The 27,919-nt window shown below is 37.3% G+C and overlaps 1 protein-coding gene and 1 long non-coding RNA gene across 3 annotated transcripts; one reads left to right on the top strand and one right to left on the bottom strand.

Annotated features, from left to right (window-relative positions):
- Positions 1 to 6,657, bottom strand: LOC306892081. The gene is made up of 3 exons (XR_013786428.1): positions 6,522 to 6,657; positions 3,771 to 4,037; positions 1 to 2,511 (listed from the first exon to the last, which is right to left on the bottom strand). It is a non-coding gene; the product is annotated as an uncharacterized lncRNA (long non-coding RNA).
- On the top strand, positions 6,094 to 27,919 carry cables1 (Cdk5 and Abl enzyme substrate 1). 2 transcript variants are annotated; one of them, XM_079452843.1, is made up of 10 exons: positions 6,094 to 7,679; positions 17,909 to 17,980; positions 18,284 to 18,376; positions 19,339 to 19,416; positions 21,887 to 21,992; positions 22,206 to 22,359; positions 22,647 to 22,750; positions 23,890 to 23,996; positions 25,024 to 25,231; positions 25,460 to 27,919. In XM_079452843.1, exons 1-10 carry the CDS (start codon positions 7,144 to 7,146, stop codon positions 25,598 to 25,600), a joined length of 1,599 nt encoding a protein of 532 aa, XP_079308969.1. In that variant the 5' UTR covers positions 6,094 to 7,143; the 3' UTR covers positions 25,601 to 27,919. The 2 variants fall into 2 exon arrangements, with proteins under 2 accessions (XP_079308969.1, XP_079308970.1); XM_079452844.1 differs by lacking the exon at positions 19,339 to 19,416 and having other exon boundaries at positions 25,460 to 27,912.

Raw genomic sequence — 27,919 nt, 5'->3', positions numbered from 1 at the left:
ACCAAACACCAAGTACTGTAGGTCTTCCTACATTCCACTTTATTCAACTTTATGATGCTGTATGATGTCACATCAGGTGATCATGACAGTGCAGCATGTGATGCTGAATATAGTGAACACTTGAAATACAGGTCTGTTTAAACATTTTACAATACTGTATAGAGCAATAACTCCAAAAAACTTTGTTTGTATATCTAGGGGTGGTTTAAGCCAGGACTATAATAAATTGGCTACATTTAAGTAATTTTTCACTTACATTTTCACTAACATGATTTGTGCATCTTGAGGCAAAACAATGGCAGTGTCAGTGCAAGCAAATTTCAGTTAAGACATCTCTAACATTTCTTTTAGTCTAGGCCTAGCCTTAAGCCCTGTATGGGAAACGTAAACCACTCCTTAATGTTTACTTTTAGGCATTTATGACATTTTTATCCAAAGCCATCAGTCCTTATTTTCTCTGGAAATCAAACGCATGATTTTGCTGTTGCTAACGCCACGCTCTAGCAGTTGAGGAACACCCACACCAAGTAGTCAGTATAATGGATTTCTTATTGTTCTAACTGCGTATCAGTGGGCTTCGTGAATTATTGTGGCCATTAAACATGACTTGATCTAATTTGGGGAAGCTTTAATAAAAACGTCCAACCACTTCACAGTTTATGACTCATCACGGTGATTTACGTCTCCACGCACACATTAATTGTGTACGCTAAGACTCCTTACCTGCGAACATTACAAAAACTAAGCACAGGGTTTCCAGCACACATTCCCTAAACACTCTTCATTTGTAACAAACTAAGAATTGTGTGCCATGATGACGGGGGAGAGGCAGAAATGAAATACAAGGAGCTCAAGCCCAGCGTACATTCTGTCCTGACTGGCTCCTCACGAGGCCGGTCGGGGCGTGTGCTGCATGGTTTCCACCTCTGTTCGTTCCAGCAGGTACCAGGCACGGTGAGAGGCTTCAGCCCGGCAGCGCTGACCCGAGACGCCCTCAGCCAGTAGTGATGGATTCTCTCCTCCTCCAGCTCTGGGCCAGAACCGTGAGCTGTTATGGGCTGGGCCCACACATTCCTATTCATCAGTAATGTGCAATAAATGCATACATGTGCACAAACACAGAGAGATTAACACAGTGACCTTATGTAAGTTTATACTGCAGAGGCTCTCTAATAAATGGCGCATAGAGAGTATGGGATTTTCATTAGTGGTTTGATACAGACTTTATAGGTTTTTAATACGCTTGTGCAAACTACTGTAATAAAGATTGAGAACAGTTTCATCGGATGCTGGCTCAAAGTTAACTTCCGGTCTGTGTTTGGTTATAAGAATTTATTTTATATTTATTTCATATCAATATTCATTTACGTATTAATAATTTATTGTTATTGTAATTATGTAAACACATAACGTTTGTTTACAGCAATATAGTTTTTTTCCAGAATGCTACATCTATGGAATTTGGGCTGCGATTCCCAAATGCATCGTAAGCCTACAGTACGTTGATCGTAGCTCCTTTGGTGACAATGGTTCTGAGATCTACTTAAGGTTACGATGCTGTTTGCAAAAGTAGCCTTGATCATTTTATCAAGTCACATTTGTCAGTGTTACACAGTAAAGTTTGAAAACAAAAATATTATTGTTATAGCAGCCATAGACAAAATCAGGTTAAGATCTCACAATATCATATAGAGATGTAAATAAATGAATCATTGACACTTCACAGTGTTTGTAGCAACGTCTGGCCGAAAGTTATTTTCTCGTCTGTGTCTGTAGATCGGTCTGGCAAGTAGCTAATAATACAACGGTTTATATTTGAATCAACTTATATTCATATTAATTTCTAGCATATTCATTTTTTTAAATAAACAATTTGTTGAATGGGTTTGTTTAACTTTGTGACATTTAAGTATAGCCAAGAAATGGTTCGTCTAGTAGTAAACCAAAATAATACTGGCTAGACATACTTTTAACTTGCTAGCTACTGTCATTTACTTGTTATTTCTTTTGCTTGTTATCAGAAATGATCTACATCTACTCTGTTCTCTGCAAATGTGTAACGGAAGTTAAGTTAGGGCCAAAAAGCGTGCATGCGCAGTAATGTTCCTTTAAGTTGTTGCTTTGAAACTGTCTATTCACGCCTGTAATAATGATTGACACTCCTTCCAAATGTTAGATCATTTGCAAGACCTATCACAGACATAGATTTTACACATACACCCATCATACAAGACCTTTTACCAGGCTCTTCCTCTTCACATGCTGACTCATAATATGCTTCTTCCTCTAGTCTTGGACCGCTGTACTTGCCCGCTCACTGTATAGGCTGCCATTACAGTAGGCTAAGAGTCTATAGACTGACCTTCCCTCTGAACCTGCTGCTGCAGTTTCACCTCACACTTCCCCCATAAATCCTCCACAATGTTTCCTCTCAGCCACACAAATGTGGCCCCATTTGTGGCCTTTCATTGTTTCATCCAGTTGACCCCATCCTGCCAGGCTTCTTGTTACCTGAAATCAAAATATTCTCCAAACAGTTATTCTGCAAAGGTTCTATGTTTTCTTTCCTTCAGAAGAAGTTTCAATTGAATGTGATGTGTTTTTGTTTTACAAGTGTCATCATGCGTTTACATATTTCAAATGAACGGATGGTAGATGTCGTTTTCTTGAATACTGAGCAAAAGCGGATGCCAAAACGTCTTTTCTAATGGCAATGCATTGGATAAACAACTTAAGCCAACATGACAACTTGCACTTGCGGAGCAAGTGGAATTAAATATGGTTTCATCTTTGTCAAAGTAGCATGTAAACGCACTTGGCCGATCACTTTATTGCAGGACTTTTTTTAACACAGTCAGACAATGAGTGCCAACTTGTGTCTCCCACCCCTGCTAAAGCTCTCTGCCGCTGACTCTCTTCAAATGAATACAAATGAATGTTTTCATTTTGAGCTGAACAGAAAAGTATGTTATCTCAGGCTTGCTTTCCTCTACACAAGAGTAGTGAAAACAAATACTCAAAATCTTTTCAAAAATGCAATCCCATTATGACTAAATTGTTTTAAGGGTGTGCGTAAGAGTGATAGTATGATTATTACAGTCAGTCTGACAGGTTTAATGGTGCGTCAAAGGTCAGAGGTCACAGCTTCACATGTGACACATGATTAATACATTTCTAATATATTTCACTGAGTGAGAATCGTCTCAGTTTGTTTTGATAAATAACACAGATTTTTTTATCGATTCTCTAATTGTGAAATTATTACGTCTTTACTTACAGAATATATTTAATAGATATTTTGAAGATAAATGTGAACATTTAGAGAAACTTGGCAGTTTGCTTTTTAAAATGATAATCTCATTTCTGAGGAATTCTGACTCATGCCAGAAACAGTTCAGACATGTGTGTGTGTATCAAGGGGAAGGGCTAAATAACTGTTGTGCGATCACATTGGGTTTTTAAATATATGGTCATGTTTATCTTGCCACAAAAAAAAAACATTGTGCATGACAGTATTTCTCCACTGCTTGAGTAAATAAACACTTCCATTTTTGTCCTAATTTAAGATGTATTATTCTGTTTTTTTGACCACTGAAGTATCTGACTTTTTCACAAATACAATAATTCTATTTTTTTTTCAAATGTCCATGCATGATTATCAAATGACCTTTTTTACTATTTCGGACTCATCTGAGCCCAAAATGGCTACCATGTGTCTTCAGCTGAAGTGTGCTGATATAAATCTCTCCCGTGTAAGGGCCCAGTCTGACCTGTATGGTTGGCCCTCGTGAGCCTTTGTTTGGCAGACGCCTCTGCTTCTCCTTTCATCCTCCCCTGAGATAAATCCCTTGATGGACCCATCTCGACTCTGGTTGAAAGTGCGGTGTAGCCGGCGTCATACATCACAGAGAAGCTGGCCCGTTTGATGTGGGCCTGTCGTGGCCCACGGGTGGGCTGGAGATGGGCTTCCTCACAGTTCCCCCTTGAAACACGCACATCAATCCTGCGGTCCGACCGCAGATCTCTAGCTTTGCCCTCTTGACCACAGAAAACCAACAACAAGAACATGAGTATCAGTCTGTGTGACGTTGGAGAGCTGATTCCTCACTTGCAGAAGAAGCTATCCGTCACAGCAATGGACTCAGATTAGCTCCTGACAGTATATAAATCACAAGCTAAATTGGTATCTGATAAAAGCCACCTTTACTTTTGAGGTAATTCCACACATTTCTGGAATACATGAGTGACGTTATTGGATTCCTTGTGTTCTCAAGTAGTCCGAAAAAATAAAATATAAAAGATCATGTTTAAAAAAAGATTTAGTCAAGTCAAATGAGTCACATTTTACTCCCTGAAGTCAGCTGATAAATAGCATACAACGGATAATTCACTTTCACTTTCAGTTCCACTAGATTCCATCTCATATTCTTTGCCATCAGAAAACCATCAACTCATCAAAAAATACTATTGCGAATTCATGTCACTTTCCTCCAGCACATAGCAGTAGCCACGCCGCGTGCTTCATGACTCACAATGAGGTGCCAAAATCACTGGGGGTAAGGAAGTCCCACACAAACACAGGAAGTGCTGCATTTCACACGGAGGGACAGAGAGTCTGAGGTCTATGTTGTGTGCCACTGATCTGGAGATGAGATTAACCTGGCTGAGAGTCGCTTCATTGTTGCTGGTGACAGCATAGGCCCTGAATCCGTTGTGAAAATGTTTTATATTTCGATCTATTAAGAGATTACGGAAGTAATAAAACAGCACGAATGTGCAACCAATTGAAACGCTGTCAAATTAAGAGCAAAAGTAGTCCTTGTTTTATTTGCTGTGTGATGTCGAAATACTTTAGCTGTCCAACACAATACTCTTTCAAACGTTTCTTTGCTTTGGTTTTATTTGGAATAAACCACAGTGAAAACTAATATACCATAATCTCACTGTAGTAAATATAGTTTAACCATGATATCTGTAGTAAAACAAGTAATGTAGTAATGCAAATGGTCATTTACACAAAAAAAACACAATTACTACACTTTAAAACAAAACCCTTTTTCATGAGGGAGTGACTGATATGCACATGTTTCTGGCTTTAATTGAAAGAATTTTTTTATTTTTAAATGGTTTCCATATCCATGGAGTTCCTCATCTGAGCATTTGTCATTGCCACAACATAGTTAACTCGTGTTAGAATAATGTCATTGACCCGAGTGCTTCTGACCGTGGAAGGTTATCAGTGTGGAAGAATTCTGACCAGATGACAATGCAAATGGACCACCCACTGTTACTGAAGCACTGATATTGTAGTCCACATTACCTTAACTTAATTCCCTTTACTCCCTATAAGTTAATAGGGGACCATTTAGCAAGTTCAGCACTATAACACCACATGGTGAGTATTTACACTGTAATCAAATGAGCGAATGACAGCAGCGACATAAATGATTTATTCTTACTGAAATACAACCTACATTTATTGGAAGCACCATTCTTCAGCATAATTTTATTATCAGGTGTTTTACATTTATTTACTTTTTTAATTTGCTTTGTTTACCTTTTCTTGATTACGCACTACATAAATAATACACATATTTTCCCCAAAATATATGATATATGGGTGATTTGCAGTTAACTTGAATAACTGCATGATCCTTAAACTGCCTGTATGATAATTAGCCTATACAAGAATCAACCCAGCAAATAAAGTTTTAGATGGTGTATAGCTTGTAATAGATCTCCACTGTCAAGACAATTCACTATTTGCAAACTTCTTCCTCCTACAAGTCCTCCTGTGAGCTCAGAGAACTGACTGAGTAAGAATTCCGGAGTATCTGTTACAAATGGTAAATGAACTTGAATCCTAAACATTTCATCACTTTATATCACCTCCCTCATTGGGTTCATCACAGGAATCTTTCACACACCTAGAAATACTTTCTTAGGCGCCTTGTTTAAACTATAGCGCCATCTGGTGGACATCGAGTAAAATGCTTAGTACAGCATCGGAAATTGTGTATAATTGTAAATGCGAAACACTTCACAGATTGAAAATGCATCTTCAAATACAGTAAACAAAAAGTATTTCATCTCACTTTTATTTTCTATAAATGCGCCCACTACTAATATCTGTAGCGTTAGAAACTCAATACAAAACCATGTATTTCATCCTCATGTGTTCCATGAGTATGTAATTAATTTAATAAACCACTAGATGTCACTATCTCATTGGAATCATTGCGATCAAATATGCAAACTTACAGTACAGTGACAGTTTGTGTTTGTGATATATTGTGGCAGCATGTGAAATTTCATCACTTATTGTCTCGCAATGCTGTTAAGAAGACTGAAAACGAAATGCACTCTAGTTTTATTATATGAGTTTGCTATAGGCCTAACTATAATTCCTACATGCAATTGCGTGATTCGTTTTGTTTTAAATACACTATTAAATGCTAAACATAAGGTACACTAAATCATTTTTTTGAAAAGTTAAAAAGATTTTCACAATCTCCACCTACCCAATTGCAGCGAACCTTTGAGCGACTCGTTGGAGCGTTAAGTTTGGGTAAATTGCCATTTAAATAACTAAAGATGACAACAGCATTCTCCGTGCGTTAAATATTTACTTTTATGTAATTTAAAAATGTCCTGTCCAAGTTGCCCAAAAGGGCGGAACAAGAAAACATTTTTGACTCGGTGTTTCAAAATGTATTGAATGACCTAAGTAGACAGCATAGAAAGGATCACACGTAGTTGCTCTTAACAACTTTCAAACTACGGTTGTATTTCTTTCTGATATACCTACCAGGATCGCATTTTTTTCGGGAATTTAGACGGTATAAAAACTTGAATAAAATGATAAAACAAGATATGACGCTGAACTAACATGCTGACTAGCTAGGCCACTCACTCTGTTTAGCAGCACCGCCTAGTTCTCATGAGTCCCCATTGGTCAGACTAGCGCTTCCACTGCCACAATACTGCACACACGTGACCCTGCTTTTCTGTACACACACAGTAAAACACACAGCTGGCAGTTAAAAGACAACGCCATGACGTTTTGACCAACAATCTTACACCACGTTCACAAAAACACCATGAACCATCTCCGTTGACAAACGCACGTTGTTTGGACCCGCGATGGCGAGCGCGCTGCAGATGAAACACTCCAGTCTGGAGCACACACGGAAGCCCGAGATAGATCCACGGAGGAGGCAAGCCGCACTCTCATTCCTCAGCAACATCTCTCTGGACGGACGACCCGTGGCGGACGACGGGGATATTCGGACGGAGCAGGATGACAGCTCGGTTTTGGAGGCGAGGACTAGACAGAGCCTGGTTTCTGCAGTGGGCCAGCAGCAGCAGCAGCAGTCTTTGGCCGCAGCAGCGAGCCAGGCTCTCATCGGTGCCCGAGCTGCGGGCTTCGTGAGCGCTACCGCTGCTGCTCCTCCTCTTGCGTGCAGTGCGGATGTGGAGGGGGATGCATGCAGCGCTCAGGTGGTCCATTCTGTGTTCAGCTCCCCTTTTTCTGCAGTGCCACCGGCTACGAGGGGGAGACTCCAGACGTTTACTCAGGGAATCCTGCCTGTGTCTTACGCCAGGCAGTCCAGTCAGAACTACTGCTGTCTGGAGGGGGGGCAGATTGCCAACTCAGCCCTGGAGCTGCAGCGATCCAGGTAACATAACGCATTATGATAATGCAGAAATACACTGCCGTTGATATTTTGTAGCACTTAACAAAGAATTGATTCAATTATAATGGACCTTTATCAGAATTAACATAACTTTTTTGCCATTTTGCTTTATTGAAGATTTATTCAAATCGACTTATGGTCATTTATAGTGGAAAGCAGCTGTAAAGTTGTCCTCAGGTTCACTGTTGTCCCTGCAGGGTAACCACGGGTTTAATACATCACATCTATATGTTTAACTAAATTGCACTACCGGAAAGTCTCCAAGTTTTTTATCCAACAACAACAACATTGAAATGAAAAGACAATGTATTTTTGCTTTAAGGGTTTACGTATGCTATGTTAATAATGAAACAACGATTATGCATACATTTTACATTGGTCGTAAGTGTCCAGATATTTTTTGGTGCCACTGTATTTACTGAAGGGATATTACTAAAGTAACATAGAAAAAGTGTTGCTTTTTAAAGTATTTTGTAGACAGAGATACAGTACAGGAAAGACCTGTACAGTTCATTCATTAGAGATGCTATAGAGGATACAAGACATGTGGAGAATACATATAAGCTGTCCAGTGGGGGATTGCCAACTGACTGTAGTGAAACACGATATAAGCTGCCATTGAACTAATGGCCCCATTAGAATCAATAAACACAACCCATGAAAAACTAATCAATAATCTCCATTCAGCCCATCCTGCATCATTCACTAAAATCCTGTGTTACCTGCATTCTGTATGCATGAGTCTGATGATTAGTGTGCGGCTTCCAAGGGCCTCTACAAGTAGTAAATGTCAGCAGCAAATGTCAAGTCTTCTCGAAATCATAAATAAGTTATTTTTATGAAGTTGTAGAACTGTCTTCAGCTGGCATACGTCTTCAAAGTGTGTCCTCTGCAGAAAAATACACTAGTATCTGGAGAGCCACTGAATTATATTAAGCGGGCTCACTCAGTGACAACTGTCTTTAAAACGACATGAGGTGTCAACTGCTGCGTGTTTGCCAGACACATTATTTTCAGTATCAACTACTCAAAGAACCAGCCTAACTACAATATTTTAATCATAGCTAAACAAGCCACATGCATGCTGCCTATAGTTTTAACGGTTACTTTAGAGCCATGCCAAGCCAAATCATGTTAGTGTAAAAGTCCCTGTGTCTCGGTCAGCTCCCTTGCTCCCGAAATCGTAATTCAGTATATGTACACCGCTCCAGGCACTGGTAAGGATGCTGGCTCCCTTCTCATTGGGACACCGTTCACTTATTTTCCTGACGTGACTGATTATACTTAACAGCTGGTATTAATCAACTACCGGCAAATGAGAGAATTGAGTCACAGCCTGAAACTTTCTGTGTAACATACAAAAAACACACACAAACACTGTGTGTACATCTTTTGCATGAATGTGAACATACAAATAAACTACAATTTAAGACATTGAAGGGATAGTTCACCCGAAAATTTAAATTTGAGTTGTTCCAGATGTCTTTAAATTTCTCTGTAAACACAGAGGAAGATATTTGGAAGAATGCTTGTTACCAAACAGTTCCTGGCCACCATTGACTACCATAGGAAAAATTGCTTTATAATTTTTGTTCTTTTGAACACAAATGAAGATATTTTGAAGATTGTCGCAAAACAAACAGTTCTGGGGCACTTTTGACCACAATTGTCATTTTTCCTACTATGGTAGTCAAAGGTTTCCAAGAGATGTTTGGTTACAAGTATTCGTTCAAATATCTTTCTCTGTGTTCAACCAATGAAACAATACAGGTTTGGAACCACTAGACTTGTGAGTCATTGACAGAATTTTCATTTTTGGGTGAATTATCCTATTAAGAGCCACACATCCAAACTGAATGTCAGTTTATCTTTGTTACAGTATTTTCTGGAATAGTGATTCTATTTTTATATATTTATTTTAGTCCCGGGCAATGCTTCCATTGTTTTTGCATTAATCGCATGACTTTTCTACGATTAATCACGATTAATCGCATTGTTAAGCATAAAATTCAAATGTAGTGTATTGTTCACTTTTATTTTAAGAGTGCTGCTATATGAACAAAAGTGCAATAAGATTTGGTTTACAAACAAATTATGTGCTTTTTTAAAACAAAATATTTATCGTAAATCTCAATTTAAACATTAATGTAATCAAATTAAATATAAAACCAAAGCTATCTGCCACTGTCAGGGCATTAAAGTTCTGTCTTGTGTGATAAAGAAAAACAAGTTATAATAATTATTGATTGTATTGCTTATACATAAACTCTCTTTTAAAACTCTCTCAACACAAAGTGTAAGGTGTACTGTATTTAAAGAACATCTTTCCGAACTCAATTATTGTACGCTACTTTTTTCTTTATCTTAACAATTCATATAAGGAGAACAAAATTCCTTTAGTATGAATGAGTGTCTTGGGTCTTTGTGAGGTGAGGGCACTGATAGATAAGCGCATGGCTGAAGGAGCGAAGACGAAATGGAGTGGTTTGTTCTATCAACTCCTTTGTCTGGAAGAGATATATAACTATATGTCCATGTAAGAGTTTGGTACCTTTCTCCATTGGGAGGCTCAGAGATGACAAGTTTTTGTTTGCAAAAGTAAGAAAAAAAGGCCTACAGATCTGTATACTTCGCAAAACGGGTCAGCGTTACGTTAAACCTTAGGGGTTAACAGTAGAAATCAAGCCTGTGCTGATTTTAGTGTTAATACTGTATGTAGAATAGGCTGTAATGTCAAATATGCTCACACACCTTAAATGTGACATAACTATTTTGTTGATCTTAAACTGAACTGTCATTCTTACCTGCAGATTACCGTAAATGCACAACACAAACAGGCACGCACACACATACTTTCTATTAAACAGTGTTGGACTTGTTCTAAATGGGCAGCTGCTGGAAGCAAACACAGGTTCCAGGCAGGATGCCCGGTCTGTACCCTGACTACTGTTCCCCTCCTTCCTCTCTACTCCCTGCCTCTGACCTCCACATCCTCCCTGAGACTCCCTCCTTGCCCGCCTGCCACTTTCCACCAGGAAGATCAAAACCTTCAGATGAGCTGCCAACAGCAAGAGAGAGTTGAGACTGTGAAGAGCAAGGGTGTCTCTTGTGTGCTGACACGTGCCTCTAGACCAACACATACAGCCTACTGTATGGTCTACCTTCATTTGGGCAGCCCAAACAATAGCATTAGTAGGTGTAATTGTTAAAAACTAACGGGTGGCTTTACATCTTTTTAAATTGCCTGTGTCTTTTTGGTGCCGACCTAATCTTGCCTTGCAATCGAATCACTCCTACGAGACAGCTAAAATAGAGTATGAGGTCATGGACAAGAAATGTTGGAGCATTAATGGAGAGAGAAACAGGAAAGAATGGGAAGTTGTCAACACAATGTTTATTAGCTTTGGTGTTTACAACAGCAGTATTGTAAACTACGTAGGCTATTTCTTTTAGCTATATATCGTGCAATTCTTATGCTCAGTTTCCTCTAAGAATTGCGGTTTAATGCCGCAACACCCGAAAGCCTTAGGGCGCTCTCGTGCAGAAACTCTGAATATGGGACACAGAAGAAGAACGATTTACACACTCACACAGAAGCTGTGCCTCATTTCGTGAGGTTGCGTCCTTGTGTCCTGCGGATGAGGTATACGGAGAATCCTCAACTTAGAATTAAATGAGACGTCCTTCGTAGGACATACTGGCAAAAATGGAAACAGGAAACACCACTTTGCTATGAGAATACATTTTACTCATAGACCTGTCAGAACATTATACATGATTTTAAGAGGTCAAAAGTTGGTAACTTTCTCCCCTAAACAATGGCAAAAGAGTTAAACAAATAAACAATTGTTTGACTTACTGTTTTAAAATGTTTAAAAATCATTAAACGTTTGTAAACCTAATTATTACATATGGGTGCTAAGATAAAAAAACGTCACACAAATTGTAAACTGTTAACATTTAAACACCATATATTTAATTGAACGAAAGGATACACCCCGGGAGTCCTCAAAATATTTGTGAAAGTAGGTTGCATCAGAAGGGTACATACGAAGTGTCCTACCTGCTTTTATGAAACGAGACAGCCTCGATGACGTAACAGGCTTCCAATGAGACTAGACTCGATTTAGACATGTATAATTAGTATGAATCGCAATATATATGGCCCAGCCCATTGTATTATATTTCTCTGCCAATGAGAGTAGGTCCAAAACAAGCCATAAATTCAAGCTTTGGTTGTTGGTGAGCAACAGCCTGGAACAGAATATGCGAGTGGAGATCCTATATAATCACTCTGTAATGTAAGTTATAGGGAAAGTTCTGTTATCATTTACTCACCCTCTTGTGATTTCAAACATGTTTGAAATCAACACAGGACACAAAAGAAGATATTTTGAAGAATGTTGACAACCAAAAAGGGCTGGCACCCATCCATATGGATGTTTTTTTGTTTAAATGTCATGTTTTATTTTGTGGCGTTTTACCTTTATTTGGACAGCTGTTGTGTAGAGAAGACAGGAAGTGAGCTGGGACTCGAACTCGGGTCGCCCGGAGCGCAACAGCTCTATATGTCGGAGCACGTTACTGCAAGGCTATCGGCTCCGACATCCATATGGATGGTTAAGAAACTACAAGAACATGAGGAAATCCTGACAGAATTTACATTTTTGGGTTAACAATCACTTTAAAAGAGAAAACCACAACGCACTGCTGTAATAGCCTTCCTGATAATATTCGAGGGTCAGACACACTCTCCCAATTTAAATCTAGATTAAAGACACATTTTTTTCAGCCAAGCATTCACTTAATGCAAAATAAAAAACCAGGAGACTGCATTTATTAGATATTATTTACTAGAATAATCTTGCTTGTTCTATAAACACCATGCACTGTGCTGTGTTAGGGCTGCTCGAATCTGACAAAAATTATTATCGCGGTTATTTTGGACAATATTGAGAAACCGATTATTTAACACGATTATTCATTAACCTTTAAAACAACATAGGAAAAAAACTTTGCTTTTAAACTTTGAATTCAACTGAAAAATTAATGTAAAGAATAAGCACTGCTGAACCACTGTAAAGGAAAGGGTGCGCTGTGGATTTATACTACAAGAAAAGAGAGGATGCTTGCAAAATGGAATGCGGCAAAATAATCGATTATTTTGTTTTTGTAATTGATGAAGGCCAAAATGGACGATTACGATTAATGTTCAATTAATTGCACAGCCCTATGCTGTGTTGTACCTTTTTACTTTTGTAAGTTTTTCTTATTTTTTCCGGTAAAGCTGCTTTGGTACAATGAACATTGTGAAAAGCGCTATACAGTTTAAATAAAATTTTATCGAATTATTACATAATTAACATAATCTTCATTGTATGAAAGCTACAATGTTCTTCTTTTTCCCGATTATTTATTATTTGAAGTCTAGCTTTATTCCCAACCAAACCAAGTTTCTTCTTGGGCCATTGTTGAATCTGTTTGTGTTCCATAACTAGAGAAACAAGAAGTGCTTTGGATGGTTCAGGTATTTTCCCTCTCCATCATGTGGATAGCTGGCGTTACTGAGAGATTGCGTTAACATTCTATCCCAGTGAATGAGTCGGGATAAGGTATTAAACCAAACCTTAAAACCAGTCTCGGATGTTGGGAAATTGCAACCAGGCAAATTTCAGACGGAGCATGATAAAAAAGCAGAGGGCTGCCAAAACCTTGTGTCTCTGTGCTGGGTCCTGAGAGTTTTCAAGAACAAAGGAATTTTGCAGGATTAGATCCAGTCAGACACATAAAACAATGAACAGTGCTATTTTAAGAACTGTTGTAAGGAAAATGCTGTTGTGTAATAATAGTAAGCAGATGTGGTGTTTAACCACCAGTTTAGGCTTAAAAGAAAATGAAATGCAAGCATATTCCATTCAGATTCTGCTACCAGAAGTGAATATCATACATGAATTGAGCACATATATAAGACACATTTAAAGTACCAGTGTATGACATTTCCTTGGAACCAGCGGCTCACTCCACCCCTACGAGGCACTACGGCGGCTGACACAGAATTAAGATGTCATCACGTTTTTGCTTCTTTGCCGAAAGAGATTACTATTTCACAAAATATGCCCAGAGCAGTTTGTTTGTTCAGGGCTACTATAGAGCGTTTAATTGGATGTGCACGTGCCTGAACTTGTAACTTCCGGTTTGTGTTTGGCTCGTTTCTAATAATATAACTATTTGTATTTTATTTGTATTAATGTCAATATATATTTGTAGTTATTTGTCTTGGTTTCTTTAATTGTTATCAGAAATAATCTATTGTTTGTGAATGTGTACCAGAAGTTAAGATGTGGTCACAAAAGTGCTCATGCGCAGTAACGTTTTTTTAGGTTATTCAGATTAAACCGACTATGGAAACAATATGGTAAATTCCATGTATGGGGACCCACGGTGTATTTAGATAGAAATAGTCCATTCAAAGGTAATAAACACATAATGCTTCATTATGTAAGGTCTTTATAAACTGTTTCATCCTAACAATAAATCATTTCTTTATTTAATACAATTATTATTTTATTATTAATTAAATAATAATATAAATTTATATTAACTATTTATATTATTAGACATTAGCCGAACACATACCCAGTCATGCGCGCACACGTCCAATGAAACAGTCTATACACCTCTGAACACATAGTTATGTATATTATATATATATATATATACACAATTTCTGTAAATAGATCCTCCAAAGAATTACACACACAGCATCTTTAACTTCTCGTTTTTCAAAGCCGTTCATTGCTAAGTGCTCAAAACACGTCTGTGCTTTGACTATCAGAAGGTATTTCCAAGTCTTACTGAATCTTAAGAGTAAATGCGAGCCCTTTAAAAACGTGTGTGTTGATGTTTTGACTAAATAAGTTTGGTCAGGAGTCAGGACTGTTTAGGACATTGTTTTGCTTAGCATTCAAATGGTGTAATTCATAATCGTTCAGAATACACAGGCCTGTTCTTCATTTACTCCTCTAAGATCAAAGTCTCATGCGTCTTTGAAATTGAAATGTTCTTAAAGTTGAAAGGGGTCTTGTGATGTTAAAAGACCATAACAAAAGTACAAGCTTATGTTGTGTTTTGTGCTGTGAGTGTGACTTCTAGGAGTTTATCAACATACTACAACCTCTGTTCAAGTATGCAAATGCAAAACTCCTGCAAATACAGTCCAGTTAATACTTAATGCTACATACTTTCAAAATGCAACAAGTAAAATCTCATGTGCATGTAAGTTCAGTTTGTTTTATTCTTTAATGTAGCTAATGAAGTCCTTCAGTTTGTGATATTTGTTTGTGGGTAGAATGTGCTAAAGAAGTTGACGCTCTCTGGTGTCATTGTGCAAAGCAAGTGAGGTGAATCTGACATTTGTTGCTGCTTGACTTCTCATAACACACTGTAAAAGACAATAATACCCTGTGGGAGTCAAGGTTCATCTGTGTTTCTTTTTGCCCTCCTCTTTAAGGGGCACCGTTCACAGATAGGTGTCTTGATTTTCCACCTCACCTGTTCAGGTTCTCTGGAAGCTTTGGGGGTATTACTCTTTATTACACTTATAGAAAGCTTTTGTCTCTGTAACATGCCGTTCTCATTGAATTTTTATCGCGTACCATGATGCACTGCTAGTGTGTGGCGTACCTTCACATTAGAGAAAGGTGATGGCAAGTCCATGTCCTTTCAAAAGCTCAAATGAGAAGTTGTTGTTTCCAAGATAATAACTGTTTAACATTTGCTGAATTTATCATTGCATACTACCTGCTAAAAGATTATACTTGCACAGTAGGGAGCTCATAGTCCCTTTCCAAACATAACTCACATCTTTGCAATAGAACCAGGGTTTTACCTGTTTTTGTGAAGAGCTATACACCTGAAAAGCAAATATAAGGAACCTGAGAACTGAGAAGAAAAAGGCTATGTTAGCATCTCGAAATAGATAATAGTGCAGCTTATGAGGCTTTCTGTCAAACTCCCTGGTGTATTGTACGTATCAGCGGCATAATGTAGGTTGCTCATTACCCCAACTTTCAACAAGGAATGTGTTATGTGAAAGTGTAACTGAAATCCTTGCCGTAGCCGTGACTTATCCTCTTACAGGGGCTTTATTCTGGAACATTCTGTGTGTGATCTCATGTTACATCAGGAAAACGGCAAAGTTGAGCAGTTGTTCTGTAACAGGTTCAGTAATGATGGAAACCTAGATTTGAATGTAATACTTTAAACTGCAGATGTCTGTGCTGTGTTTAGAAATGCTCCTATTCATAACAACAAGTTAACATGGAAAGTATTGGAAAAGAGTTCCAATGTGATTCATAAGTTATGTATTGTAAGTAATGTTTGTGGCAGCATGGTGATCATCAGTTAGTGTAGAGGTTTAACACTTGTTAGACTAAGAAAAAGTAGTTTTTGTCAAGTCTATATATAAATAAAAAGCTATAATCCATTTTTAATGAACAGCTAATGTACACAGACATATGTTAGGTTTGTAGTTCAGTAAATAGGTATACTTAAAGATGAGGTAATACACGCAGTTTCTGCCAATCTTCTATTAATCCACACCTGTCAACATTTGGGTACCAAAATCTGGGAGTCCCGTGATGAGGTGGAGGTTGGAGGGTGTTGCAGGGGGTTGTACATTGCAAATTGGGCTCTAGGGTTCTTCCAATTGACACTACCCTGTGTATCGAGAATAGCAAATGTTTTGGCCAGATCTAATTCCTAAGACGATAGTTGGTGGTTGGTCAATTGATGTTGGTCGATTAATGTTGCAAATTAATATTACAAAACGCCTTGCGCATTTCTTTGCAAAAGAGAGATTGTAATGCATGTGACTCTGGCTTTTCCTCATGCCAGAGAGAGTTTACAATGTGCAGGGTTTAAGTGAGAGAGCTTGTAAGCGTGGCTCTGGCTTTTTCTTGCAGGAACGACATCGACTTGAAAGTCCAGTCAGTAATATCTAGCGGCAAGTTTGCGAATTGCATCCAACCGCTCACTCCACCCCTCCCTTTCAAACTCTATGACGGTTGACAGAACAAGGAGAATTTACATGCAAGGGGACCCGTGGTGTATGTAGATAGAAATAGCTCATTCTAAGGTCATGAAAACATAACGCTTTATTGTGTAAGCTCTTTATACTCCTCTGAAGACATAGCTATTTATATTGTATTGTATTTCTATCAACAGATCATCCCAAAAATGATACACAGGAGCTTTATAGAAATAGTTTATTTTCTCTCATTTAAAAGCGACATTGATGGCAGTGCTCTTTCAGACGCTGGATGATGCGTGGGCATGCTTTTCCGGGAGAATTGTCCAATAAGGGACTAAGTACCTTCTCTGGATCTGTTTCACATTGGTGGAATGATCTACCTGCTTAATTCGGTTGCCATCTTTAATAAACGCCTGAAAACGCATCTCTTCCGTCAACACGTCTCTGATTGATTTATCCTAATTCTTTTCCCTTACTTTCTTCTTATTAAAAAAAAATTACTAACCTCACTATTCTTAGCTTTGTATATTGTGCTTTAATGGACTAGTTTTTGATGCACTTATGTATTTTGTTGCCTATGTTGTTATAATTGGTTCCAATGTTTCCTCATCTGTAAAGCGACTGCTAAATGACTAAATGTAAATGTAAGAACCCTTGAACGAACCCTGCCTGGGTGAATTGAGCACAGAAATACGTCATACGGTCAACTAGTCTTTTGATAAGTTGACCAAGTTTAACAGTGTAAAGAAGTCAGACTGTAAAATGCCATGTTACCTCCGTTTTAAGTGATTTTTATCACTGAATCAGCAGCACATGATATTAAAGTGATAGTTCACCAAAAAACAAAATTCACTCACCCAAAGTTGGTAGCCGACAGCAACGGCCCCCATTGACTTCTATTGTATGGACACAAAACCAATGCAACTGAATGGGTGTCAGTAAACAACATTCTTCAAAATACTGTATCTTCTTTTGTGTTATGTGGAAAAAAGTCATACAGGTTTTGAATGACCAGATGGTGAGTAAATGATGACAGAATTTTTATTTTTGGATGAACTATCACTTAAAGTATTATTAATGGATTATAATATGCCAAATGAAATACAAGAAATACAACATGAGATTATTATTAGATTGTTGCAACAACATGACAGTTTATTCTTTTGATGTTATTATACAGACGGAGACTAATATCCCAGAGGTCTTCACTGGAAACTTTGGAGGATATTGAGGAGAACGCTCCTCTACGCAGGTATGGACCATACGTGCTTCATTTTGAAACTTCCTATCTCCTGCATGCATCCTGTGCATGCATCCTTAAACTACCACTTCCCTAACTTCTTCCATTGTCCCTCCTTCTCCTCAACTTCACCTCACTGTATATCTTGTTATTGCTAAACCCCGTTTCGATATGTAATTTTGAAGGATAACAAACAAGAAACTAATAAAATAGATAAAGAATAACATAACTACTGAAATATTTTCATAAGCTTTTGCACTGTCCTATTGAATGTTTCTCTGAAGAACAGTGTTGATGCTATTGTCTTTCATCTAGATGCCGAACCTTATCTGGTTCACCCCGACCAAAGAGTTTCAAGAAGGTCCACTTCATCAAAAACATAAGGCAACACGATATGCGCAATGGAAGGTATGTTTACATCTACGCAACAACCCACACGTAGACATCTCCCAGAGAGCATCAGCCGCATGTATCAAGTGTTTAACAGAAAGACTCCCACTGATTTCATTTCAAGATAATCCTCTTAGTTTAATTTCTGATTATTAAATTAGTTTTTTTATGAGTAATTCCTCGTTTTGCTGTCATTTTTCATAGTGTTCTTCAATGTAACTTGAACTTATTTGGATAGGGTTGCAATAAAACAAATGCCATAAAATAGTGCAAAAGTATAAATGAGTGGCTTTTATTTCTTTAAGTCATTTGTCTTCGTGTTACATTTTTATCCCAATCTCACTCCCAAAATGTTGATTTATGTAGAAGATTCACTTTCTGAATGAAACTAAAACATTTGGATGTGCTATTGGTGGTTTTTATTGTTACTATTATTTAGCCATTTTCTTTGATCATTAGAGGTTTGTTAGAAGTTCTCTTTTGAGGCATTGTGAATGAGTGGGCTAGAAAACATGCCTAGTTGATGGAAAAATGCATAAATCTGGAATTCCCAAAATTGTTTTGTCATTGTTTGTAAAGAATCTGCCGTGAAAAGGCAGAACGGATGAGGCTGTTTAGCTGTTTTCGTTTTCCAGCAATATTATTTACTCTTATGCTTTTGATAAATTTAGCTCCTGATGAGCTGCTGCAAAAATATGGACACTTGGCGATAGTGAATTCTTTGATGTTTGGTTTTGACCTTAGGTAGATTTTTGATGTACTTCAAAGAATGTTTTTCAAGTCTGTTTATCTTTATTCTTCTTTTCTTTTTTCTTATCTGTGTTGAGTATTCTTTCAAACACATTCCCACAGTAAAGACTGACATACTATTTCATATTCATCAATTACTGTGTTAAATCTCTCCATCTTTGCCTTTGGTCCTGACCTCTACATTGACATAGTTCACTTAAATTAGTTTATTTATCATTTTGTCTTTATAGGATAGTCCTTATCAGTGGCAGAAGATCCTTCTATAGTGTTTTTTCTGTCCTGCCCTATCGAGATTGTAGCCAAACGGGGTATGTATTCTTCAGCATCCAATTTTTGCATCCCTTCACTTTCCTCATATCCCCTATTTTATGGTTAGAAACAATTATTCAAATATTTAAGTCATTTTAGGAATAATTAGGAAATAATGGATTTTAGATAACATCAATTTCTAGAAAGTGAGCAAAATGGCCATTAATTATCTACCTATTATTATTATCAGACGTTTTGAGACCGTATGCACGGATCATTAGAGTCAGTATTTGTATAGGTGTCCATTTTTTGGGAAAAGGTGGGTGTGTCTCAATTCTTTGACTTGTCCAGCATGTTATGGCATGTATTGCACCCTTAACTTTATTGCCTGGATTTATTTAAGAACAGCATAGCTTTGTCGTGAGTCTGCAGCTGTGCAGCTTATTTTCTTAAGGTGTTTTCTTGTTTAACTCACTGTATCTTTCAATCTGATGACATTTTCTAAATGGGCATTCGCTTACCTGAGCATTGTCTTGCTTTCTGCCAGTTTAACACAATCTGTGCTTTTAAAGTAATCCCTCAGCATGTACACTATTGAAGAACATGGCATTTTCACTTATATTAAAAAGGCAAAAGAGAAATTAAACTGCTTTAAGTATATTAGCAGAGACTTGTGGCTTTTGGCTTGTTTTTTAAACAATGGCAATTGAAGTTTCAAATCTCGGTCAATGAATTTATTATAGACATTGCAGATTGTGAGGTAGGGTTTGGATAGGACCTTGGGCCTTGTTGTATCTGAATTTTATTTATATATTGTTATTAATGAATGACTGCAGATAAAGGAATTTGTGCATTATTTTTTAAATCACAAGAAGCAATTCATTAGAAAAATCTTTAGGGTCAAAAAGAGTGTGTATACGGTGCCCTGTACTGCATATTAACCGCACAAGGGTTTAACTTGGCCAAAAAACACATGGATACTACACTTTTACTACAGATATGAATAGAAACCCTAAATCTTAGTGTAGTGCAGAAACTATATTTCTTAAATTTACAAAAACATTTGGTTTACATTCATAGAAATCCTTTGTTTATTTCAAAGATTGAAATCCCATGCTATCAATGTGTTCTCAGACCTTTGGACCCCACTGTATAAAGTGTTATATAAATTAGTTTGCCCAGTTATGCAGACAGTGATGAACGCCGAATGGTAAGATACAGCAGGATTTTCCTGCTGTACAGACATCCTGTTGTTTTCCCGATTCAGTGCTAACGTACTGAAACACACACGTACAGTTTATGTAAACAAACACGGAGTGTCTGGGTAAGGTTATCTTATAATTAGTTGTGTGATGGCCAAGACTGTATCTAGTATACTGTGGCTGTAGCAGTAGCCACTGTAAAACAGAAAACTTTGTTTTGTCTTTATATTTATTTATTTACAAAACTAAGCACATACTTGTTCATTCTTGCTTAACGCTGTTCTATTCACTGAACTGTTGAATGTGCATCGTAACTGCATTCTTAGCATTTTGGTGCTTTGCTAAAACATCTCACAGATAGATTGTGCTGCAGTTGAGGGTCATTGCTGAATCTCTTTCGTCTAATAAGACTATTCTTGTATCCGCTGTAATAAGTTATTTATCAGTAAGTTTTTACAATTAACTAGTTCAAATAATGTTGCAGTATAACATTTTCCTTGTTAGATGTACATTTAACTAATTTCTTCTCCCTAGTAATCACTATAAACTGATGCACTAAGCTAGATATTGTCGATGTAGTTCTGCTTCATAAAAGCACAACAATTCAAACACTTTTAAATGTATAATGTAGTGGTGAAAATATGGCTTCTTCAAGCTGCTAACATTTTTTAGCTTTCCATTTGATATCCTTCCTGTTATTTAAGAAATAGAAATAGAAGGAATTCCACATATTTACAAGTTGATTATGGCTGGTCAGTTAGTTGACCCTATTAAGAAGATCAAAATCTTGACATAGGTCTGAACTGTTGATTTTCTCTATGGGGAAAAAATATAGTTTATTCATCTATTTATCCATCCACCATACAAATTATTGTGTTATGATATTAGTTTTTCTTCCATATTTTGTGTTGTGCAATTTTGTACCATAGTTTCATCCTTTGAAATGTAATTTACATCCTTTTATTAATTGGGGATTTGGTAAGTAATTCTGATAACTGTTAAGTATTTTTTAATTTAATTGAATACAATGAATATATAATAACTTATTCATATAAATTAATACTAAATTTGTATAGTATATCCAAACACAGACCGGAAGTTAATGTTGGGCCATCGCATGCATCCGATGAAACCATCTATATAACGCAAAATAAATTATATTCATGGAATATATGTGTACAGTTTATTGAAATAAGCTGTAAATCTGTAAACTAAGAAAATAATTTTCAATTAATTGAAAAGGCATTTAGAAGAGGTGCAGCATGTTGGGAGGAAGAACTGTTGTCTGTGACAGGCTGAGATCTGAGGTGTTGTCTTGCCCCTGCAGGGATGTGAAGGCAGAAAGCGGACGCCAACGACACCCATCAGGCGGCATGAGTGCCAAAGAGCTGGTGATCGGCCTGGAGGGTGTAGAATTGGGTGCAGATGGAAAGGTGACTGAGCAAATGCTTTTGTCGCTTTGTTTAGTTTGTGTCTTTAACTGCCATTACAGATACTGCTTTTAATTACAATATCTGTTTTATTTCCACCTTTTCTATTCATTTTTACTTAACCTTTAGTATATGAGCAATTCATGGCTTTGTTTATATTGCATCAGTAATGTTGATGTGTGAATATACAATATATCTCTCTGTATGTCTCTTTAGACTGTTTCGTACACACAGTTCCTGTATCCAACCAATGTCCTGGGTCGTCGAAACACCATTGACTCCACATCGTCCTTCTCACAGTCCCGTAATGCCAGTCACCGAAGCCTCAGTTTGGCACGTGCCAACAGTACCCAGAGTAGCCTTGATACAGGTCCGTCTACAACTTCTGTCAGAGCCTTTTCATTTTCAAATTTTCCCTAATATGCCTTGACAAGGGGCTTGTTGTTTGTTTTTTATGAAGATTTTGGTAAGACTTGAGTTTAATAAGGCCACATTTCTGGGGAGGGCTTCCTGTCTGCTTCGACAAGGTCATGCGATTGATACAAAGGATTAAAAGTGTCATAGCAAAATAAGCTTTTTCTGGGAATACATTTGTGTATAAAAACATTGCTGTTCCAGACATGTTGCATTGTATTTTATCAGTGTACTTGTTTACAGGGAATGAACTGGGAGATTTCAGGGAGTACGACCCAAAACTTCTGGATGACCCACAATGGCCATGTGGAAAGCACAAAAGAGTTCTTATCTTTCCCTCATACATGGTGAGTTATCGCGTAGTATAAAGCAGATTTATGTTTGGTTTGTCCCTACTGTGTACTCCGAGGACATCTCTATTGCTCAGGTGCCTTTTTAATACAGCAACTCAAAAGACTTATTTTTTAAGTGTAGTGGTTACATTATCTCATTTGTTTTATTTAGGACAATTGAAAATAGTTACACATTGTTTTACAATTGTTGACATTTTTGTCAATGTATGCGTTAATTAATGTGATATATGTATGATTAAAACCTACATTCCTGATATGCTGCCGTTTGCCTTTTGGACAAATAATTTTGTCTAATAAATTCCACTAAAGGTTTAGTTTTGTGGCTTTCACTTCATTTTTTGATGGTTTAATCCAACCTGAGCGGGCATTAAAAGCAAATATTGTAACAGTATGTCCCCGGACAATACTGTTGGCCACAACTGTAATTCTAAGTACTTGGGTACTTTTATAAAAAGGATGGGGCGTGTTTGTTTGAACTCACAGAATTATTTGACTGTTACTGCAGTGTGAACAGTATGATCTTCAATTGTTAGTAATGTACATTCGGAGAAATACGAGAATGGTCACCTGGAAATAGTTGTCTTGCTTCCTAACACTCTACATGAGAATGGCTCTGAACCGTGCTGCATAATTTAGCTTTTTTGCATTGTTTTATATCTGTACATTTTGTCATTATTTTCCTTATTCTATTGTTGGCATCTGCATTCAAATAGCAGCAAGTGATTTTATCATGTTTACGTAATGGGAGTCACTCTGTTCACTTACTATTTCCCAGCTCTGGTTTTGTTTTTGTACTGTGGATCAGACACATACTTCACACACATACAAACAATTCCGTTCTGGCTTGTTTTTAACCTCCCCTTCCTTGAATGTATTATTTAATGCCCAAGACAGTTGCTGTTGTGTTCTAACAATAAAACGTCACAAGCAGGAACGGATACAGGAATAAAAATGGAAATTTCATGTCTGTGACCTGTTTCTGTATAGTGAAAGCTCTATTGGCATGTGCTTTGACAGCAAGCAAATGATTCAGAATGGCCTCAATGTGACTTTGACCCGTGTTATGTCTGTCACTCATATGTGAAGGTGATGACCAGTCTCAGTGAATATCCACCATGTCTGTTTCTTCACAGACCACGGTCATTGAGTACGTAAAGCCATCTGACCTCAAGAAGGACATGAATGAGACTTTTAAGGAGAAGTTCCCTCACATTCGGCTTACGCTGAGCAAGATAAGAAGGTAAGGATGTTTGTATCAACAAACAAAGTCTAATCTTCCTCATATCTGTCTGATTATTGCTTAACGTTGATAAATTAGTGTACATGTTTAGCCTTATACACACTTTGAACAGGGTGTATTCCAATGTTGACCTAATTCGAAAAAAGTTTATAATATACAGGTACAAAAAAAGGTTTTGAATTTACCATTTACAGATACGCGAACAAGTACAGTTATAATTTTTCCTAATGAAAACATTGTTTTTTACTTGCATTTGTTTGCACTCAATTTGAATTGTAAAAACTTGACAAAATAACAAAAAAATTGCAATGTTTTCAGATCTTGAATACTGCAATGCTACTTGTTATTTATATATAAATAAATATATATTTTTGACAATTTTCTAACATTGCATTTAAGTACAAAACACTTATTGCTTGTTCTTTGGCCAAGGAAAACCAACCATAATGATATCAAAATAAAAATGCTTCATTTACCACCAGGCAAAAATCATCTGATAGGATAGAAAATTAACCTCTCTCTCCAACAAGCCACACGATCTGAGGTATCAAATGAGGTGTCTAGTCTGGACCATAACATTACCAAAGGTTAATGTAAATGTATTGCCTATGTTGTTATAATTGCTTCCAATGTTTCCTGTGTCTGCTAAATGACTAAATGTAAATGTAATACTTTAGGGGTTAGGGGCTTGTTCAGATCACTAACCTGTGTGTACTGTATGAGTACTGTATGAGCAATGTCAGTAATGCTATCTCTTGGCAAGAGGTAAAGTATTGGCTGAAACACTTGTTTCTGATTCTTATATTGACTCACTGTCCTTACTGGCACAAACATAATAAAGACATGAAGTAGACATTAAAAGTGTGTACAGTATTGCATAATATAAGTTATATGGTTATATTATATGGTTTATAACTCAATTCAATGTATTAATATAGCGCTTTTCACAATGTGCACAGGAGAAAATAAGAAAGACAGAAAAACAAAAGCGTTATATATAAATAAATGCATTATACCTTTTTCATAGTCTCAAGAGGGAGGTCCGTAAGCTAGCTATGGAGGAGTGTGGATACGAGGAGTCCACGGTGGCCATGGCTTTCGTTTACTTTGAGAAGCTGGTGTTGCAGGGTAAACTCCACAAACAGAACCGTAAGCTCTGCACAGGGGCCTGCGTCTTGCTTGCAGCCAAGATCGGGGGAGACTTAAAGAAACACGAAGTCAAGATTCTCATTGATGTGAGTTAATTTTAATACACTGACTCTCCCACCCCATACTTTTGATGATTTCAATTTAACAGACACTTTCAAGACATTTTTATTGTTCAGCTTTTTACTCCAGTTGGGTAAAAAGGGACAGTGAGCTTTCTTTAATAGTTCATTGTGTGTATTTTTAGATGTTTCAGTGTTGTGTAATGTCGTGGAGGGCTGTTACGTAATCAGATGCTGTGATCTCTTTCCATCCAGAAACTGGAGGAGAGGTTTAGGGTGAACCGACGAGAGCTGATCGCCTTCGAGTTCCCCGTTCTGGTGGCCCTGGAGTTCAACCTGCACCTCCCTGAGCATGAGGTCATGCCCCATTATAGACGCCTCCTGCAAAACTCCTAGCAAAAGCCCCCCATCAGGGGAGTCCTCCTCTCCTGATCGTTTTATTCTGAGATCTCCTTGGCCCTATGCACATCACCAACATCCACGATCATCTGCAGATGTAGGAATGAAGACACTATTCCACTGTTTCCAAAAACATCTTTTTATTGACCATTTGATTTTACCTCAAAAAGCTACTTTCTGAAGGGAGTAACATTTGAGATTATTTTAAATGTTTTAGTCTTTTGTTTAATTTGGCTGTTCGTAGGGTTATGCTATGGTGCAATTGCATTTTAAACCTGTATGCTGTTTTTTGTTTCAGTAGAACATAAAAAGGAGATTTTTTTAAGATCTTCACACAGACCTTTGCTTCCAGAGGCTTCATGAAATCACACGCTCCAAAAAGAACAAAAGATTATGTGAAGCCACCATAAATTCTAATACTTGTTAGACCATGTTACTCCTGAAGATGTTGGGTACTTTTTCTTTTTGGAGTATGACAAATGTGGTCTCTGTGATTTGACTGAAAAGAGCATTTTTTAAATATCTTTTTTTTGTATTCTAGAGAAACAAAAACAGCATATAATTTAGAAATTTGTTGTGTTGTGCTCAACCATGCACAGTACCTGACTACTTGTATTCTGAACAAATTTTAGCTGTTTGAGTTTGCCGTTATGTCCACAGATTACAGTATTCCTGTATTTTCCCATTCGGAATGTTCGCATCGTCCTTCATCTCTGCCAAGTTTGAGTCGTTTCTCTGCACTTGATCTCTTGGTTGAAAGCCTTAAAGAGTCGAATGATCTTAAACCTTTACTCGTACGTACTACAAGTGCACTTTTGGGTATGGTGGACCTGTATGGCACCTAAAGAAGCTCTAGGTGGAGGGGTCTTCATCTCATTCCTTCATTTACATTCATTTTACCAGCATTCCCTCTTTTACCATCACTACCACTGAAAACGTGTCGTAGGGAGTAACAGTGGCGTCTTTGGTGGTTTTATACAATACTTAAGGGGCAGGTTGACGTCCCCCTGATGTTTTTCTACTCTTGTGTGTTGATTTTGCCAATGTGGTGGTGTGGCTTGCTGCACTCTTGGATTAATGTGTTGGTGCTCTATGTTAGAGTGTATTCTGAGCACATTCGTAGTGCTGCACTATATGAAGCAACATCAGGTCATATGGCTGATAATAAATGCTTACTGTGTTGCCTAACTGGGAACAGCAGAGTGGAAAGGTCATCTTTGTGACTAATACGCTACGGTGTTGACTAATGCATGCACACCAAAGCAGTGTTTAAAATGACTTTCAAATCATAATTTCTTTGATTTGATTATTTTAAATCGGTTTGAATCAGTTTCTGTTTGACTTTTTTGTATCACAGTTGCTGGTACAGATGTTTGTGTAAGCTGGATTTCTTTCACAGCACAGTCTGTGTTAATACGTTCGCCTGTCTTTTCTTTAAGAAATGTGTGTTAAGTGTGTTATGTTCACTATGCACTACTCAGTTCCACAAATCAGTTTCAAGCAACCGTTATAGACAGAAGCTTCTGAACTTCTCAATGACAAGGAAATAAACACTTTTAGATTAACAATGGAAAACTCGCATTGTCACCTGCATTGTAAGATAAATAATGCGTAGACTTATAATTGACTTTGTGGCAAAGTTATTGCAAATAAGATTTGGCCTTTTGAAATGCACTTTCGGATTTGTTAGCAAGATACATGGATGCCCAAAACCGATGAAACGTTTGTAAAATGCAAAACCATTTTTGTAAATATGCTGCTTTGCTTGTTCAATTAAAAAAAGACTTTATTGTGAGACTGATAATTTTGGAAGTCTTAACTACATTACATATTCTTATTAATTCTCATATTATAGATTTTATCTGTGGCCTTATATTTTAACATTATACCTGTACTAGTTGAACTGCAGAAAAAACATCAGCATCATAATGTGTCATCTGATCAAATATGTAATCATCTTACATTTTAATGAGCTGTCATGAGTTACAGGCTTAATAAAACAAAATTGAAACCCTTCCAAGTACTTCCTGGAACCTGCTTATACCGTTGTGGAAACTGGTTCTACAGATTCATAAGGAAGATCAGGTTGTTCCCCAACTATTACTTACCTCCCAGTTGGTAACCAATATTACCTCCCGGTTGCTAGAAGAATAGATGAATAAGCAGTTGCTTTACACTAAAGCCAAAGTCACAGGTACACAAATAGTTGGGTAAACACATCCACTCGGTTATGGAGAGACCTAGAAAATGTACAGATAGAGACCTAGCCTCTTTTCTCACAAATCTGCACTACAATAAAAGTTTCTCACAACACTT

Source organism: Barbatula barbatula, assembly GCF_947034865.1.
Source record: "Barbatula barbatula genome assembly, chromosome: 3".
NCBI lineage: Eukaryota > Metazoa > Chordata > Actinopteri > Cypriniformes > Nemacheilidae > Barbatula > Barbatula barbatula.
The sequence above is the reverse complement of the archived record's forward strand: the minus strand, read 5'-3'. Positions and strand labels throughout refer to the sequence as shown.